The sequence below is a fragment of the Pungitius pungitius genome, chromosome 9 (genome assembly GCF_949316345.1).
Source record: "Pungitius pungitius chromosome 9, fPunPun2.1, whole genome shotgun sequence".
NCBI classification, from domain to species: domain Eukaryota; kingdom Metazoa; phylum Chordata; class Actinopteri; order Perciformes; family Gasterosteidae; genus Pungitius; species Pungitius pungitius.
This window is the reverse complement of record NC_084908.1, coordinates 14801087-14819254: the sequence shown is the minus strand read 5'-3', so window position 1 is coordinate 14819254 and position 18168 is coordinate 14801087. Positions and strand designations below refer to the sequence as shown.

The 18168-nt window shown below is 43.4% G+C and overlaps 2 protein-coding genes across 3 annotated transcripts; one reads left to right on the top strand and one right to left on the bottom strand.

Annotated features, from left to right (window-relative positions):
- Nucleotides 1-3: 3 nt before the first annotated feature.
- On the bottom strand, nt 4-13207 carry arhgef38 (Rho guanine nucleotide exchange factor (GEF) 38). 2 transcript variants are annotated; one of them, XM_062564649.1, is made up of 16 exons: nt 12904-13207; nt 12711-12817; nt 10775-11007; nt 6796-6980; nt 6002-6119; nt 5755-5902; nt 5623-5640; nt 5319-5518; nt 5061-5194; nt 4747-4851; nt 4529-4648; nt 3433-3807; nt 3206-3343; nt 2650-2851; nt 1263-1555; nt 4-600 (listed from the first exon to the last, which is right to left on the bottom strand). In XM_062564649.1, the coding sequence occupies exons 2-16, from the start codon at nt 12752-12754 to the stop codon at nt 418-420; spliced, it is 2496 nt and encodes an 831-aa protein (XP_062420633.1). In that variant the 5' UTR covers nt 12755-12817; nt 12904-13207; the 3' UTR covers nt 4-417. The 2 variants fall into 2 exon arrangements, with proteins under 2 accessions (XP_062420633.1, XP_037327310.2); XM_037471413.2 differs by lacking the exon at nt 12904-13207 and having other exon boundaries at nt 12711-12897.
- Nucleotides 13208-14107: 900 nt separating this feature from the next.
- On the top strand, nt 14108-18098 carry ppa2 (inorganic pyrophosphatase 2). Its single transcript, XM_037471416.2, has 12 exons — nt 14108-14375; nt 15041-15105; nt 15210-15254; nt 15347-15400; nt 15719-15838; nt 15945-16031; nt 16129-16255; nt 16980-17107; nt 17226-17311; nt 17397-17466; nt 17584-17626; nt 17731-18098. The coding sequence occupies exons 1-12, from the start codon at nt 14180-14182 to the stop codon at nt 17751-17753; spliced, it is 1044 nt and encodes a 347-aa protein (XP_037327313.1). The 5' UTR covers nt 14108-14179; the 3' UTR covers nt 17754-18098.
- Nucleotides 18099-18168: the final 70 nt, after the last annotated feature.

Genomic DNA, 18168 nt, shown 5'->3' with positions numbered 1-18168 from the left:
AAATGAAGACTTCATCACCTTTATTCATTATGCAATTGTTCAAATACATATATATGTCATAATATATTTCTTAATTTCACATTAAATATATACTCTTCATGTATGAATCGGTTCACATACAAAATTAACTTCATTGATAAATCACTTCATCATCAATTAAAAATTCACCAACACTGAAGTGAAAAAGTGCTCGGCACAGTGCCCTGTATTCTCCTTCCATATTATATATGTTAATCACAGATCACTGGTCCCATTAGAGAGCTCTCTTGTTATTATCTTCTGAAGGCAAAACAAGTTCAACACTTTTGGTACGAAACATATAAGATGTGGTGACACTTGGTGCAATTTTTGCATTTCACTGTGCAGAAATGCAACATGTTTTACAGTTTTATAGGGTGTGACATGCTTAAAAACAGTTTATGCGTAGGACATCCTGCCAAGGTAGTTGGCCGGGACGTATCCCTTCTGTCCGTTGGCCTCGGCTAACCACCAGTCCTTATTGCCTCCGAGGTCGTGGAACTGAACGATGCGGACGTGCTGGTACTCCTGCAGGGTCAGCTCCTGGTCGCAGCGCGCTTGAAATGCATACACTGCATAGAACTGTGGGAAGAGACGCAAATCAGTTGTTAGAATGTGACAGAACTGGTGGTAAGTGGTCTTTTTTTTTGGTAAATAGCACAATTTGAATATGCACTAACATCATAGTTATACTGAAGTGTATCATCCTATAGATCCAGAAGGAGGCGCTGTTCATCAGCTCTCCACATGGACAGATTGTTTCTGCTTTTATGTTAGTTTACAATCTACTGAACCTTATGAAAATTCATGTTTAAAGACCAATACGGCGTAATGTTATGATGAAGATCAGAGTCCTATTGTAAAATTGTGCAGATGAAAGCATGACCACTAGAAGAACAAAGCTTTTATAGCCAGAGTGACATCACCCTGTCATCATTTAATATTATTTAATGTTATCATTTGCATTTAGTTTTACTATATCTCTACTAACATGAATGTGTTTCAGGTTCATCCCCCATTTTTCTGATTTCCAACTATCGCTCGGTTTATTTTAAAAGTGTTGCGCATCATGGGGCCCGTAGGGTTTCTGCAACTGTTGACTTTGCAGGACATTAACATTCCCCGACGTCGGCTGTTTTTACCCGAAGCTGCTCAGAAAGAGATATTTGACCCGTCCCTCCTGTCCTCAGCGCTGTAGCAGCTCACAACGACCCCAATAAGGTGGCGTTCACAAAAGCACACACCTGCTGAGCCTCCGTGTCCTCGGGGCCCTCGGGGCCCTCGGGCTCGCCCTGCAGTCCGGACAGGGTGGAGCCGCTGTCGGTGGTGTTGAGGTTGAGGTTGAAGCTGCGCAGGCTGCTGCTGCCGCTGCCCGACACGAACAGGCTGAGGTCATCAAAGTCCTCGTCCGCCATGGCAGGCGCCTGCTGCTGCTGCTGCTGCTGCTGCTGATCTTTCGCCCTGCGGCCTCCCCGCTGGGAGTCCCTCAGAGGGTTGTACTGCTTCAGGAATGTGGAGTAGACGTAACCCTGTGTGCCTAACGGGGTCACAGGAGAGGTGCAGTTTGTCAGGATGCTTGACCTCCCGGAGTTCATTTTGAAGGGGCTGGTTCAGTCAAATTAAAAGGATCAATTCTTGTTTTCCTCCCGTATTAAATTGGGCTACGGTTTGGAGATATGTTTCTCATATTTGTTCCTCGATCAGACACACATCAGATAAATCAAACACTGGAGAATCAACAGCATCAAAATTCCATTCACATCATAATCGAGTGGACACAAATCTAACAGACTGAGCTAAACAAAAAAAAAGCTTTCCTTATTTTGTGATTTGGGTGAACTGACCCTTTACATGGTGAATCCAGAGAAAACTGCATTTCATAGCACATTTTCCGTCAATAATACTGTAAACATACAGTTTTAATACAGTATGTCTTACGTCAAGGCTTTAAACATTTGTATTTGCTCACACAACCTTCAATCCCTATGAGTGAACAGAGAAATGTGTACATAAATATTGTGTTGTTATCAACAGAAGGATGAACAACAACCTCCCGGGAATGCTTCTAATCCCAGAGGAACAGACAACAACGTAAGAACAAACATGCACACAATCTCTAGTTTTTTTTTTCTTCCTAGCACTCATAAAAAATAACTTGTTATTGCCGAACACAGAGCACCTCTCCGTCGGTGATTTCCAACACCCACAGGGAGAGGCTTTGTACTCTGGGCCACACTGCGTACAACGCGCAAACAAGACGTCGGGATCTCAGGTGCTTCGGCAAGACGTGGAGACGGAGACAGGCTTTGCAGTGCGGAGCCGCGAGGAGAGGCAACCGTCTCCAGGGGCTGGCAAAGAGGGGCCAGCAACCATGACATCACAGGAGCCCCCTGGGACTAACTCCTGTGTGCCGACGCTGGCCGTGTTGGAAAGTAAAGTTTTTGTTGGTCTACACAGCCCCTGGGTCATCTAACACATGCAGGAATGTGTTTAAAAGGAGAACTGTAGCAACAATGTTCCTGCAGACCATCTAGTGTGATAACTTAACTCCCCTCTTGTGTGTTTTACTCACTGAATGAGCACACACACACACACACACACACACACACACACGCACATGCACACACTTGCCTCCGGTGTGAACCAGCCAGCGGCTGCTGCTGCCCGATGGGTCGGTGTCCTCCAGCAGGGCAATGAGCTCCCCCTCCAGGAGGGCGAGGTCCTGCTCCTGGCAGCCGTTGCACTTCCTCTTGAGCAGGTACAGGCGGCTCACCGGGTATTCGGCCAGCAGCCAGGCTCGCTGCTCCTCGGTTTGATGCTGCACCTCCGGCACCTCGGGGGACACAAAAGGAGGTGATTATCAGAGGCGGTTGTGGTGTGCGGGCACTTTGTTGGTTATTGTTGCCTGAGATTATCGGGAGGAGGGAAGAAGGGAAGATGCTCCTGTGCATATTTGGCTACATTTTTAGTCTCAGGGTGCCCAGTTAATCCAAGCAGTGTTCGCTTGGTCTGCCTTTGATTCCACTTTTTGCTGCTAATCTATGGATTGAAAATTTTTTAAATACAGAAATGTATGAAATGTGTGTCTCTATTTTCAACCTACAGTTAATGAGAAGATTACAGTCAGGAATCTCAATAGTACACATCGCAGATTTTTTTTCCTAGTCTCGTTTGCCCACTTTCTTACTGCTATTTTCTTGTCTCGTTGTCTCTCGAAGCTGACTTTTCGCTCCATCAACTTCTGCGCGTTGTCCTTCACGAAGGTCAGGTTGTTCAGCTCTTCCATGATGCAGTTCTGCACTTCAGCGATGTTGGACAGGGGAGCCTGAAAGGGGCAAACGCGACGCACTTTAGTCCCGGACCCTAAACAGACTGGAAATAGGGTTTAGTGTTAATGATGTGTGGCACCCTCACTGGTAGCTGCTGAATGGATGGGGAACGGAGAAGTATTTTATCCATCAGCCCCCTGAGCAGGGCCACGAGGTACACCACGCAGTTGGTCAGGATACTGTAGGCGGCCACGTTGAACCTCTGCAGCTCCTCCACCAGCAAGGCATTGAGCGCTTCGTAGTCCCTCCTGGCGGGACCCGGCGGGTCTTCTGACACCGGTGAGGGCGAGGAAGAGTTGGTGGATGACGTGGATGAGGACGAAGAAGAAGAAGAGCGCTCCAGTCGGCTGCAGTAATCCAGCAGCTTATCATACCGCTTCTGGATGAGCTTCTGCGGGGCTGTGAACATGCCTTGCAGTGACGCGAGGGGGGTGAGCACCAAGCGGGCCATACTGTCTTTCTGCATCAAAAAGTGAGCGAGGCAGGTCGAAGATGAACACAAATGTTCCACTTTTTTACATTACATGTCATTCAGCTGACGCTTTTATCCTAAGCGATTTACGATAAGTGCATTTCAACCTCAAGGACACACTATTTCAATTCAGTATTCTCTATACATGTAAACAAGTATTTCTACCCTACTCATGTGTGTTTTTATACGAATTCTATATAGAAATGGCTTGTTTTCTAATTCACATTATTGTCTCCTTAGGGAAGAGCGTAAAGTTCGGCTTTACAGTAACAGAGGTGCTCCAGCCTGAAAGACCAAACACACTAATGCTTAAACTGATGGTAATAAAAGTCTCTGTTAATCAGTTCCAGTCATGTTTTCACAGGCGACACAATGGATCCCCTTTCATAGCAAATAGCAATGCCTTTGTATCTACATTTATTTTATAGAGCTTATTACAGACTTTGGTTTGAGGCTGTGCAACACAAATCACTTTTTAATTAAAGGTAGCGTTATCTCAGAAATGACAGCAGTGAGAAGAGGGCAGCAGAGGGAGGAGGTCACTGAGGGACGTAGTGGGACGGTTCGAGGCCCAGAGGAAGTGACAGGAGGACAGACAGTCGGAGGACCAATGGGGGATCACGTAGGAACAGGACAGCAAAGCAAGGACGGATATAGAAGATTAAGGAAGGAAGCAAGCTACGCTCTGAAGAAAACTGGCACATCTTACATAGTGCTTATAGGGATCGTTTCCATTAGTGTCTGAAGAGCCATTGGTGAGGTTTTTGTTTGGATCCTTGATGATGTCCTCCATGTCCTGGACATTCTGAACGGCTACAGACACCATCTCCTGCAGAGCGGACGTCAAGGGAAAAAAAAAGTCTCTGAAAGTTAGCGGATTATTTCAAACCATCTGACGCGCTTGTTAATGTGTTACTATGTACCTACCTGGGTGTGCTGCAGGTAACATTGGACGTTCTTGGTAAGCTGCCTCACAGCCTTCTCCAGACTGCGGAACAGCTTTTCCTCTCGATCAAATATTTCATCTCTCACCTGCAGGCAGAAGAGTTTAAACATGTGTAAGTAGTAGCTCAATATGCATCGGCCCGCCACCACTTACTGCATCTATGCAACATGCGATTTGTGTATCAATAATGTGCCTTTGTGTAACGTGGGTTTATTTAAACTGTGCAACAGGCCTCGTAACTTTTATTCCATGCACTCACTTTTATTATCATGAGAGAGTGAGGAGGGAATTTTACCTGTGGTTCAACTCCAGTGAGGATTTTGAGATAGCCGGCAAACCTGTCGCCTTTCTTCCGAATAGAGTGGATGTTGAACTTGTGCAGTTTTCCCCTCAGTGTTCCTTCATCCTCCAACCGCTTATACTTCATAACTGAGAGTGAAAAAGAAGCCCAAATTGAATTGGAAGATAATCTGCAGAAGAACTAGTTTTGTCGTCACGCGAGTTCACAAACGCGATCAAGTAATAAAACACCTCACTTTGAACAGAACATCACCTATATCTTTGCGTCTCTTGAACTCGTTGATGTTTACATTGATGATCTTAGCAGCTGTGAACGCCTCCTGCAGCGGGTGGTAGTCAGGGTGGTCTTCGGGCGTGGCGTGCCACAGCTCCCCGAGCAGCAAAGGGTACTTCATGATCCTCTGGACCGGTTTGATGAGCAGGGAACCCATGTTCAGCAGGTTGGGTTTCCCTCTGTGCGAAGAGATGCGTTGCACTCATTGACACGACATGACATTCCATCAGCAACATCTATATAGTATATTTTGAATACCAATTCATCATTAAAGGGTACTCACTCTTGGTCGTAGATTTTCCTGTATTTACAAAGACAAAAAAAAAATACAGTCGACAATGAGACAAAACACAAAGTTGGGGAATATCTGAAAAATTATACGAAGTTAAGAATGTGAGATGATGACTTGACTCACTTCAGAGATAATATACATGTGGTGAAATGTTGCTTTATTTCTTCGTCTTTCTCATAGGATTTGAGTGACATGTTGGCATCATCGTGATGGTAACAGTATATCTTATATACATCTTCTATTGCTCCCTTCGCCTGGATGAAGATATCTCCTTCAAATAGAAATAGAAACACATCTTTTGTGAAGCATGAACCACAGAAGTAGAAGTCAACAAAGGTTCACGTTAGGCAAGTAGTCAAAGTGTAATTACCTATGACAACTGCCTCCGGATCAGGGTCTGCGATGGCCCCATTCAGTCTGTGGAGGAGTGCTGCAGAAACCTCACACACTGTCTCTGTGTTGGTGAACAGCGTGTCCACATCCACAACCTGATAAAGGAAAAGGAAATGAAATACTTAATGCAAATTAAACCAGAAATCTGTTGTAGTGGGGTTTTTTTTGACAAAAAGTGAACCAAAGCAGAACAAAAGCTGCTGTGTATAGATATATATACATATGATCACATTCTTCAAACAAATGTTCAATGAAGGCCTGATTATTACTAATACATAGTGTGATACAGCATAATGCTTACTCCAATTTATGAGGCATGAAGATAAAACATTCTACATTAAATGAGTCTCCAGCAGAGACTACACGATAAATTGTTAAAAAACAATTTAAAATCATTTCCCCTATAGATTCTGTGTGCCCCAAAATCTGATCTGAGCAAAAGAGCTTGAGAAAAGGAAAATGCAGTTATGCGTGTTTACTTTATTCCATCATAATGTTATGGTTGGGGTTAATGTTATACACAAGGATTACTTGTGGGTCTAAGTGGGTCAACTAAGTGGATCAACGTGTTCCAAATAAGTGACACTGTAGGACATCAACTTCTGCCCAGCGTGCAGCCAGTTTAGTATTAAGACTCAACTTTACAATATAATCTTATTTATAGAAAATGTCACCATTAAAAAACAATAATCCTACTTTAGTGTAGTAAAGACGTTGTATAGACGTTGGTGTGTGTGTGTGTGTGTGTGTGGGGGGGGGGGGGGGGGGTACCTGCAGATTGCGTAGAGGCTGGACCACCTCTCTGATGGACAGCTCCAGGTCTGTGAGGAAATCCCTTTCAGTCTGCACCAGCTCCTGAATGACCATCGCCCTGCGCTTCATCTTCCTGGACCGGACCTCCTCCGGGTCCAGTGCCGGAGAGGGGGGAGCGGACCGGTCCAGTGGTGTCATTTTCTCTGCGAAAAGTTGACATTATGTGTATATAAATATATATCAAATGAACAGGTGTTGGCTGCGTCCAGACCCACTCGTGTGTACAGCATCGGGCCCAACGTGTCATACAGGTCATTTATGGAAAGAGAATTGGTAATAATGTGAGCATAAAGCCACGTTTCTCCAGAAAAACATGTTTTTGCCAGAATATTATAAGCCATCTGTGTGCATTATCTATAATGCTACTAAAATGCTAAACACCCCCCCCCCCCCGTGGGCAGTGCCTGCTCCGAACAAACCCCCCCCCCATCTCCTCTAAAGCATTGGCATGTCGCGTGTGCACCCATCAGTATTTCACGGCGATAATGATTTAGACTCCAGCGCCAAAAGGCCTCACTTAACATGCCAGTCAGGCTCACTCCCCCCCCCGCCCCGCCCCGCCCCCCCTTCTTTTTTATGGCCCGGCTGTCTAATCAGTGTGTGGCTGCTGTGTGCTTTGCATGGCAGGCAGGAGTGTCTGTTCGGGGGAAAAGGGATGATGCTTCCTTGCTGCCCAATCGACGCCACGCACAGCTTCCTTCTCTTTTCTCCAGGAGGGAGGGGGAGGGGGGGAGGTGGGGAGGGAGGGGGGGGGGGGGGGAGGCTCGTGTCAGGTTACGGAACTAATCGAGCAGCTGATGTAATGCTCCGTCGTGCTCAGGCATTCCATCTGCTCAGACTGGGAGTTTGACGGGGGGGGGCGGGGGGGGGCAGACAATGATGAACATACGCCTGCATATGGACACACACACACACACACACATTGATTCACTCAGGCGGACACACACACAGACAGAAGTTTGACTTTGTGTTGGCGAATTATCGGTCCGAGTAATGATTGGCCTGCTCTTATTACATTCATTCCGGGTTTCTCTCCTTTTTGAGATGAGCAAAGTAGTCGAAAATATGAGGAAGTGCATCGTCAAAGTAAACAAGTAGGGCAGGTACAGGAACATTCTTTTTTTTTTACCCCTTAATCATTTAATTAAAATAAAATATCTTTATAACTCCGTTGAAGGAAACAGGAAGTTGCGGGGGGGAAAGGTACAGCGGCGAGCCGTGGATGATGTCACTGTTTCCCATGAATGCCCACTTGTGCAACCCGCGTTCACACGTGGCTGACTCTGGAAGAGGTCTGACAACATTCTACTTGCACAAGTGTATACAGCTTCTAAATAATCCCTTCTTTAAAAATGCCTTTCCTTTCCTTTTAATACTTGATCCAAAAGTTGAAGCAGTTAAAGCTGCACACTCTTAACTCCCCACTTTCCATCTCCTCTGAATGTTTGCAGACGATGTAACAGCAGAAGGTGATTTTATTTTATTAAATCACAGCTTCCTTTTGAATTCAGCTTCTATGTCTGTATTAAAGTGTACACATATAAATGCCCTTTCCTTCAGCAGTTAATAATTAACTGGGAGGACTTCAGAAAAAGTCAAGGTCAAAAGACGAATGAAACTTTGAAATAAATCCTTGATGCATATAAATCCACATTTTGCAACAGAAAAACAGAAAAAAGAAGTGTCACATGTCTATGTGGGCTTTCAATGTAAAAGGGACCACAGAAACCCCAAAAAATCATCGTAATGGCAGAACCATATTCTATTTTCAATCTGGTTTTCAACCCTGTTCATGGATCATTATCTTTTATTTGATTTATTTTGCCACTCTAAAAAGCTTTAAGAGAAGCGACATAAAGGTTATCTTAGTCCTTTACATGCTGCGTGAGAGCTGTAGCATTCACCCCTGGCCCTGAAAGACTTCACATTCACCATGAAATAAAATAAAATAAAATGTATTGCAGCCTATCCGGACTCAGCAGCGGATTCTGCATTATGTTTGGCCGGGTATGGTTGCCGGCACAGGAGTTCCCATGAAAGAGGATACAAGGCTTTTCACTGTTCAGCTCATTGAATGGAATCTAATAGACGGCAGCAGAACAGAATACAAGGCACGGCGTATCACGTGTCGCCAGCATGGAAAACGACACGCCTGACTCTGCCACATCGCAAGGTGCACAATGGGAAATTCATCACTGAGAATACTGAGAATATTCTGTGTACAAAGTACAGTCGATATTGAAGAAAGACTGAAGTCGGCTACAAAAACGATGCATCAAGATAATTATATTAACGAAAGGTGACCATTTATTATTTAAGTATATTTTTATGGATTTTTTTTTGAAAAAATCCAAAAACAAAGTCTAAAGGCGACACACACAGGGTGTGAAACATTAAAGTCCTCATACAATTCATCCCCACGTCAAAGTAACCTGTTCCATGCGAGATTTTTCAACGAGGACATTTTACCTCGTTTAGTTCGGTACTTTTATTGCGTGTGGATTTTGTGCTGGTTAATCATTTTCAGAAGCATCACATTCAGCGACTGTAAACAGTCAGACACAGTGATGTCATGTTGCCATGGTTCTGCGGCTCGCCCAACCTGTCTGACAGGCAGACGTCGAGCAGCAACTCACATGTTTCCTCTTTCAGTGAAGTCATCGTTCTGTCAATATTTGCAGTGGCCATACCACTGCAAATATGTAACGCAGCTTGTCAGCTGTGAGGCTGAAGTCAAATAGAGCAGCTGATTGGTTGACTGAAAACACCCAGAATTGTTATTTTGAGAACCCCGCATGCTTCTTTGGGAGGTTGGTTCAAGACAACAGAAAGTGCAAAGGAGAACGCAGTGTCTTGATTTCATGTAAACAGAGCAAATGGTGATACGGCAAGTTTGTGTGTGTGTGTGCGTGTGCGTCTTATCAGCGCAGGAACCAAGTGGGAAGTAAGTTGTATGCCATTTTAAACAATGCGTCCGCAATCACTTTGGCATGTGGTGCAAATGGTTCACAGGAAAGGAAGTCCAAAGAACAAGTGGCACAGGAAAGACGACATGCTTATGCTAATCTCTAATAGTAACCCCTTGATGACACTGTGATGTCAGTCATTTTGCCTGAAGTGCAGCATTCCCAGTCCCTGAGCAAACTCTGAGGACAGGTGAAGCCATTGTTTTTTTCCGTGATGTGGACGTGTTTGTGTGTGTGTGTGTGTCAGTGGAAACATTACATCAGTGGTTGTGATGAGTTAACACACAGGCCATTTGTTTTTTATCACAACTTATTCTCCATCATTACCAGCCCATACCACAATCAATGCAAATTGTTTAGTCGTATCCAACGTTGACCCCAGTGCGAGACCAGTCGTCAGACGTCACCCGGAGGTCGTTAAACATCGACAGCGACCATTAATCTGAACATCCGTCCTCGTGCGTCAGCGCTGCCTCCGTCTTGTTTACCAGCTGGTTCTAGAAACAGTTTTAAAGCCACTCCTCTGGGCCCGGGTTTGGAGCGCAGTTTGCATATGTGGCTGCGTCCCTTCGGGAGTCTCTCCCCGCTCAGCACATAGTAACACAACAGGTGCCCAGTATCCAGAGCTGTGGAGCGGGGCCTGATCTATGAGCAGCGCTGACACGCTTGTGACCTGGGATGATGGAACAAACCCATGCGTCGAGGCTGGTGACCTCTGCCCCTGTATGTTGCTGTCTGTGTATTTCTGTCAACTGGTTGTTAAAACAAATCTTCCCCCGTTGTGTATTAAATGTTCGCGGCGAATGTTCCTCCTAAATTCCATCTATAGTCGACACATCGGACTAAAACGTTATCAACAAGTTTGCAAAGTAAATAGTTCAGCGACTTTGCACACTGAGCGTCGTCGGCTCACGTGTTTGTAGATTGTTGCCATAGTTTTGACCCCCGGGGGAGGTCATTAGGTGGTGTACCTTTAAGTTTGGCGCTGTACTCCGTCTTGTCGGACTGACTCCTCCTCACCAGCGTCCCGAGGTTGATGTCCCATTTGGCCGAGTCTTCAGCCACAATAGTGTCCGTCTTCCTCCTCTCCAGGTAGCGCAGGAACACGGGCCGGTTCCTCCTCTTTATCACTTTCTCCTTCTCCTTCTCCTTCTCCTTCTCGCCCCCGCTGGCCTCATTGGGATCCATAGTGAGGCCTTGAGCTCTTTTTTACAGGGGTCAAAGAGAAAAGAAGGGGAAGAGAGAGGGACGGGAAGAGGGAGAAAGAAACGGAGAGAGAGAGAGAGAGAGAGAGACAGAGGGAGAGAGAGGGAGGGAGCCCGGGAAGTGCAACAGGTGCAGTGTTCACCGTGCACTGACTGTCGCCGCTGCACAGGTGATCTAGCTCCTCCCTGCATGCCTGTCATGAGAACCATGTGACCACACCTCTCCGCTGCAGTGCAATGCTTATTCCCTCGCCTGCAGCACTACGTCCCCGCCAGACCTCACAGGTCCGCTTACCCGAGAGAAAAACCCAACGTGGACAATTACAATTCAGTTTTTAATGTAACAAATATCTCAAACAAACTCCCAGAAAACTGCATTTCAGGTGCAACTCTGCCTCCTCTTAGATAAAGACTGAACACATTTTTGGAAATGACCAGGGCGCTATAGATCCTGTAAATTAGACGTGCCATTGCAGAGAAACAAAGAACAATCAAGTTCCAAAATCAAGTTAGTTGAACATTTAATTTACACTCTACTCTTGAACTGTAGGAAAAAGCCAATGTGAATAAAAACACACCCTTTACTTACGCAATCTATATTGCCACAACAGCGGCATCATGTTCGGTTTGTTTGTTCTTTTACTTTTGAAACAACATGGGTTGTCAGTCAAACTGTGATAATCACACACACACACACACACACACACACACACACACATATATATATATATATATATATATATATATATATATATATATATATATATATATATATATATATATATATATATATATATATATATATATATATATATATATATATATATATATATATATATATATATATATATATATATATGTGTGATTGTATTTTATACTTTTTATTTCTTTATAAAAACCTATACATGCTGTGCTCGTAGCACACCTGTTTCACTTCCAATATACTGTGCATCTCGCATTGTATTCCCATCATCCTCAGTGTGTACGAAGAACTCAAGAATTAAACAATTTTGCCGTTAATGAATTGTCTTCTAACTGGATAACAAGCACAGTTTTATGTTATTCAAACAGCAAATGTTCCTGTTGGCACATTACGTAACAAAGTGGACTTGGTAAGCCATGCTTAACAATCACATTCTCTATACAAACATGAAGGTGAGTAAACAGCGTTATATCATGAGCTCTGACGATTTTGTTCCCCTGAAGGAGCTCTTTTGACTTTGTGTCACTCAGGGTGTGGCTTTTCTTGCCCTGCTCAAAGAGAGACGTGATGCCTCTCCCACACCTGAGAGAGAGAGAGAGAGGGCTCGGAAATAACTCATTAAATATTTATATATATATATATATATTACATTTTTGTAATAGATTTTTATTTTTTCAAAATGAATCTGCTGAAATCCAGGTTGGTTTCCAATTTTGATCCCTTGTACTTCAAATTCCCAACTCTACGACATGGTGCCAATGACGCTTGTAGTTTAAAATTTAGATATAAATTGTCCCTAATTAAATCATTTTGACCACTAACAGTTTGTGTTTACAGCCAACCAGCAGACAAAAGTATTGTCTCATGCTAAACGAGGAAAACTATGTTTGCTTGGTGAGAAACAGCAACAAAGAGATCCTTTGTGTCCGCAGCAGATAGGTGAAAATACAGCTGCATGGGTGGGGGGGGGCGTTGGAATGGCAAAAATGAAAACCTTACTTTCTTACTGCTGGCCACTTGGGCGCCATCGATGGACGAGTCATGGTGCAGGGCTTCGCTTAAGGGCAAAGCCACGGAAGTAAGGAACATCCGTACGGAGTTCAAACCTGATTAAATACATTTTAGTATTAATCACATTGCATTCACAAAGGAAACATCAACATTACACACATGTCCCCTCACATAAACCCACACAAATTGAATCAATAGGATCTTTGGGCTTGGAGGACTCAAAAGCAAGGCACTTTGTACGGCCGCTATCAAGGTTGCCGGGCTGGATGTTTGCTCATGACACAATGGATACATACAGACTTTGATCTCATGATGTATTGTGCAGATAACCATCACATCCATTAACTTCATATCATAAAAAACAAATGTGGTGGGACATTAAAGCAAAAGCAACGGTGACCTTTGTGATTGTTCTAACTGCATTTAGTTATTGAATGTGGAGGAAAAGTCCACAAGTTCTGCATTTATCTGGTGTGAATAACAAAAGGTTGACTTCTTGTGCCGGTTCTTCTTTTATTTGAAGTAACTATAGTGCGCGTTATTAAATCAAGAAATAGAAAAGGCGGGAAACAATGATTAAAAGGTGCAAACCGCCTAAATTAAGAATTTCTATCTATTCTGAGACTCTGACAAATTAGTAAACGGGTAAAGTTAAAAGCCCTCTGATCGTTATGTAGAAAGCCTCTTGTGCAATAGTTTGTCACCAGTGAGGATGGTAATGTTTAGTAGGAGACATGAGACTCTATTTAACTATGAAAAGTTATATGTAGCCAAACACATTCACTTGCTAATGCAGTGAACCCAAAACGGCACATTTACCAAACGTAGGGCCCAGTTTGTGCCTGCAGTACGTCCCACCACTCCTATTGACACACGCACCCTGAAATGTCTTTACCAAGTCATTGTTCGTTGTGTGTGATTGATCACATCACACATTTAAGGTTTTCGTATTTAAAGTTTTCAAGAGAGATATTGTTGTATATTTAAGAACATGCATCGTTACATTTGGCTGCTGTTTCCCGGTGAATTCCATGTTTTCAGATGTTCTTAAATAGTGAAGAAAAAACTGTGTTCCCATTTGTTCGACAAAATGACTAGTTTGCAAAGAAATCAACGATGTGCCTTATTTACGAACTGTGTCAATGGGAAAAATGGGAAATGAATTGACTTTCGGAGACTTTAACTGTATGCCCATACTCTGTTTCTTTATCGGAGCAAGGGCCTACAGTAAAAGAAAACAAGTATTTTTTTTTACCGTTAATACATACCTTACTGTTAACACATTCTGCAATTCGCATGACACATACTGCACGGCACTGTCAATGCTTTTACTTTGAAAGCACCTCTCCGGAAGCTTCCCTCCCACCACGGCGGACCTGCGCGCCTGCGGACCTGACGCCGCCGAACGTGGCGCGCGCAGGGTGGAAAACTGGGAACCGGAACCGGAGGAAGGAGCAATGAGAGCGGTGCTGCTGCGCTGTCCACCCGGCTGCTTGGCGACAGCTTTCGGCTCGTTTTCTGCGTCTCGAAACAAACTCGCCGCCCAGTCAGCAGCAGCGGCGGGTCCTCGTCTGCTTTACTCGAGAAACACGATGCACTATCAAACGGAGGCGCGAGGACGTCCCCATTCTCCCGACTACCGGATTTATTTTAGTAAGTTTATAATCGCCACCACCGGAGGGACCTGCGTGTCCGCTGCACTGCACGGTGCAAACGGCTGAGCACCGCGGTCCGGCGTGGACCGGTGGACCGCGGGTCGACCTGCGCGGGAAAACGCGTGACCTTTGAGCTACTATCCCGGGTTTTTATTTCGCCCCACGGTGCTCCTTGTACACAGCTCTAAGAGTGAAGACGCCACGAGTGTTTGGCATTTCCTGTAAGGTGGCAAAGTAACAAGCCACTTCCGGTTTGGGTGATCACGTGATCATCTACACACAAATCACCCTTTGTGATGAACAGCTATTTTCTCTAGGCGGTAAATGGGTTTCCAAAAAAGTTGCGGTCATTAAATTGAAACATTATTCAGCTTAATATTTACATAACACAATATCACATTGTTCTGTTTCCCATGTGGGTAATGTCGCCCTATTTCGATTTTTTTTCCAGTATAATTGATGCCCAGCATGAGAAAAACCACATTGGTCAGGGGGCAAGTTATAACCATTTTAGTAGAAACTCTCCATGAATCAGTCGATCACGGCCATCCTCGATGGATGACGTTGGTGGACTTCAGTGACAATTGAAGACCAAGAGGTGTGACTGAATGTGTGAAGGTTTCATTTGTGAAAAAGATGTCCCTTGTTTTTTTTTCCCCTTAGAAACTCCTGAAGGAAAATATATTTCACCATTCCATGACATCTCACTTATAGCGGAGAACGAACAGGTAACCCTTTGACAGCAGAAGTGTTATTTAGATTTTGTTCCGTTTTATTCTGTATGCCTATTTAAAAGTGCAAAGATCATATTCCTGTATCTGTCTTTCAACAGGAAAATGACCTGCCAACTAAAAAGCCCAAGAAGAATGAGAGCGAGGTACCGTCAAATATATTAATACTTAATGCCAGTGGCACCACCTGAAATGTTGTTCATTACATATTACTCAAAGCTTTCTTTCGTACTTCCAGGTGCTCTTTAACATGGTCGTGGAGGTGCCTCGATGGTCAAATGCTAAAATGGAGGTAACAAAGCTATAAATGGAATAACATCTCACTTTTTGAAATTATATATTTTATTATTTTAGCCGTAACACATTAATTATGTCTTTTAAAAAGGCTGAGACTGAGGTGTTTAAGTGATAAGTGATTAGCATTGCACTAGCCTCCACCTATTTTATTTATTATTTAATAATTTGTCTCTAAATTGACAATACCTGACTTTCTCTCAATAGCTTGCCTTAAAAAGTCTAAACTGAGCGTCCAGTTTCTTGCCTATTTTTCCCCGCAGTTTGCACGTAGTCTCATATAAAAATAAACATGCGTAACTGTCCAAATGTCCAGATTGCAACCAAGGAACCACTGAACCCGATAAAACAAGATGTAAAGAAAGGAAAACTCCGGTATGTCGCCAACATATTTCCCCATAAAGGTTACATTTGGAACTACGGCGCGCTCCCACAGGTCAGTAAATTCACCGAATAACAATAACAATGATACCGTTGAAAAATGTATTGTTTCCAGAATTTTTGTGTTTCTTACATCCTTCTTAACTTTTTCCTTGGAAAAGACATGGGAGGACCCAAACCATACAGACGAAGAGACAAAGTGTTGTGGGGACAACGATCCCATTGACGTTTGTGAGATCGGCACCCAGGTAGAGTGTGTGTGTGTGTTTGTGTGTCATATCTTTTTACTCACTTTATACAGATTCCTTTGACAGTTTGGTAGTAATTAGCTGGTCTATTCTTTAGGTGTGCTTTCCCGGTCAGGTGATCCAAGTGAAAGTTCTTGGCATCTTGGCCATGATCGATGAGGGGGAAATGGACTGGAAGGTCATCGCCATCAACGCTAAGGACCCGGATGCCAAAAACTTGAATAGTGGGTGCTGTTCACACACCGTAGACACTCAACATCTAAACACTTTTATTACGCTGACCATCCTCTACCCTGAAGAAACATCCAGAGAGGCCCTCCCACATGTTTATTCGTGGCCTGTAGGCCACCGTAGTTCTCTGACATGCTTGTGAAACGTGCAGCCTGCAGCGTCACCGCTAGATGCCACCAAACCCCTAAACTCTGGGCAGCGCACACAAGATGCATTTTAAAAAAACAACAACTAGACAAGAGCAGCAGTAACAAGTAAGTAAAAATAGTCCAAAATAAAAAAGAAGTGCAAATAAACACACACTAATACACTAGGAACTAAATAAATACATGTACACACAGTGGTTATTGCACGTTGTATTATATGATATTTAAGTAATTGAATTTGAAAAAAAGTCAGAAATTAAAATTCAGATCCAATATAAATATATTAGAAGGCAGTGACTTCTGACTGTGGTTAAAACGTTAACCTAAAACGTACCCTGTGCAGTTTTTAGTGTCAACAGCTCGGTTCATTTAACGCTTCTTCTAAAAACTGTGTATCCTGACGGCTTTACAATTGTTGAATGCCTTTACTCCACTGTTTTTGAATACTTCTAAGGATGTACATTTTCAACACTTTCTTTTTGGCCTTTACAGTATATTTCAAATAACAAGTGTGAATGAAGCGCAAATTGGTCCTCTGTTATTCTGCTGAATGTCTCAATGTTTTCCTCAGGCATAGAGGATGTCCGCAAGAGCCGGCCTGGTCATTTAGAGGCCACTGTCGACTGGTTTAGGAAATACAAGGTACCAGATGGGAAGCCTGAGAACCAATTTGGATTCAATGGACAATTTAAAGATCAGGTACAGACACACTTTTTTAAAAATAAAACACTACAACGATAGGAGTTGACATTGTTTTCTTTTTGTAAATAGATTTTAAAACAACAACAACAATGTGTTTCTCTGGCTCTCTCAATAGGACTTTGCTGTGGAGATCATTAAGTCCACCCATGAGCACTGGAGGGCACTAGTGCAGAAGCAGACAAATAGCCACGGGATAGAATGGTAAGTCGGAGGTAAAGCTCATGCAATGGGTTTGTGTCTTTTGTAAATATATATAATTATTAACGCTATTTACTTTTTTTAACAGCAAAAATATCTCCTGCAACGAAAGCCCTTCCAAATGCAGTGCAGAGGAGGCCAGAGATGTGGTGGCATCGGTGAGAACTTCCACTTCCTGTTGTTTCTACAATGATGAAAGCAAGCGCAATAATAGCATATGAAACGCTATTCGGATTCTGTTTGGTGATTTTCCTGTTTAACGTGTGACGCCTCAGGCTCCTGCGCCGTGTGCCGGCTCACATCCTGTGTCCCCCGCTGGTAAGTAAATAATCACTAACCTGCACTAAAGTGTGTATTCAAGAATTATGTGTTTCAATACTTAATAATAATTATCATGTGACTCCAAATTGTCTCTTGCGCAGTGGACAAGTGGCATTTTGTCTGAAGCCCAAAACACAACGTGGAACCAACGACCCCCTTTGAAGCAGCTGGATTTATTGTTGGTATGGACTTATTCTCAGCCGCATAAACTGCCGTCTAAGTTTAAAATGTGCAAACATTATTTTATTTTGAGGTGAATCCATGTTATCCTTTCTATTAAATTATACTGTACAGGCACCGCCGTGTGATTGGGTCCCTTCTAAAATAAGACTGAAAGTCATGCTAACGTGCTCTAATTTGCCTTCAAGAGTTAAGTCTGTTCCTACTAGCAACCACAAAGAAAGCAGTTTGTATGTAACATGTAAACAATTTCTTTGTTTGGGTAAATAAAGAAATGTTGTGATCGTGGCATTTTCTCTCCATTTGTCTGTAATCACACGTTTCAGAACTTGAAGAATGTAGATATTAGTATTAACTTG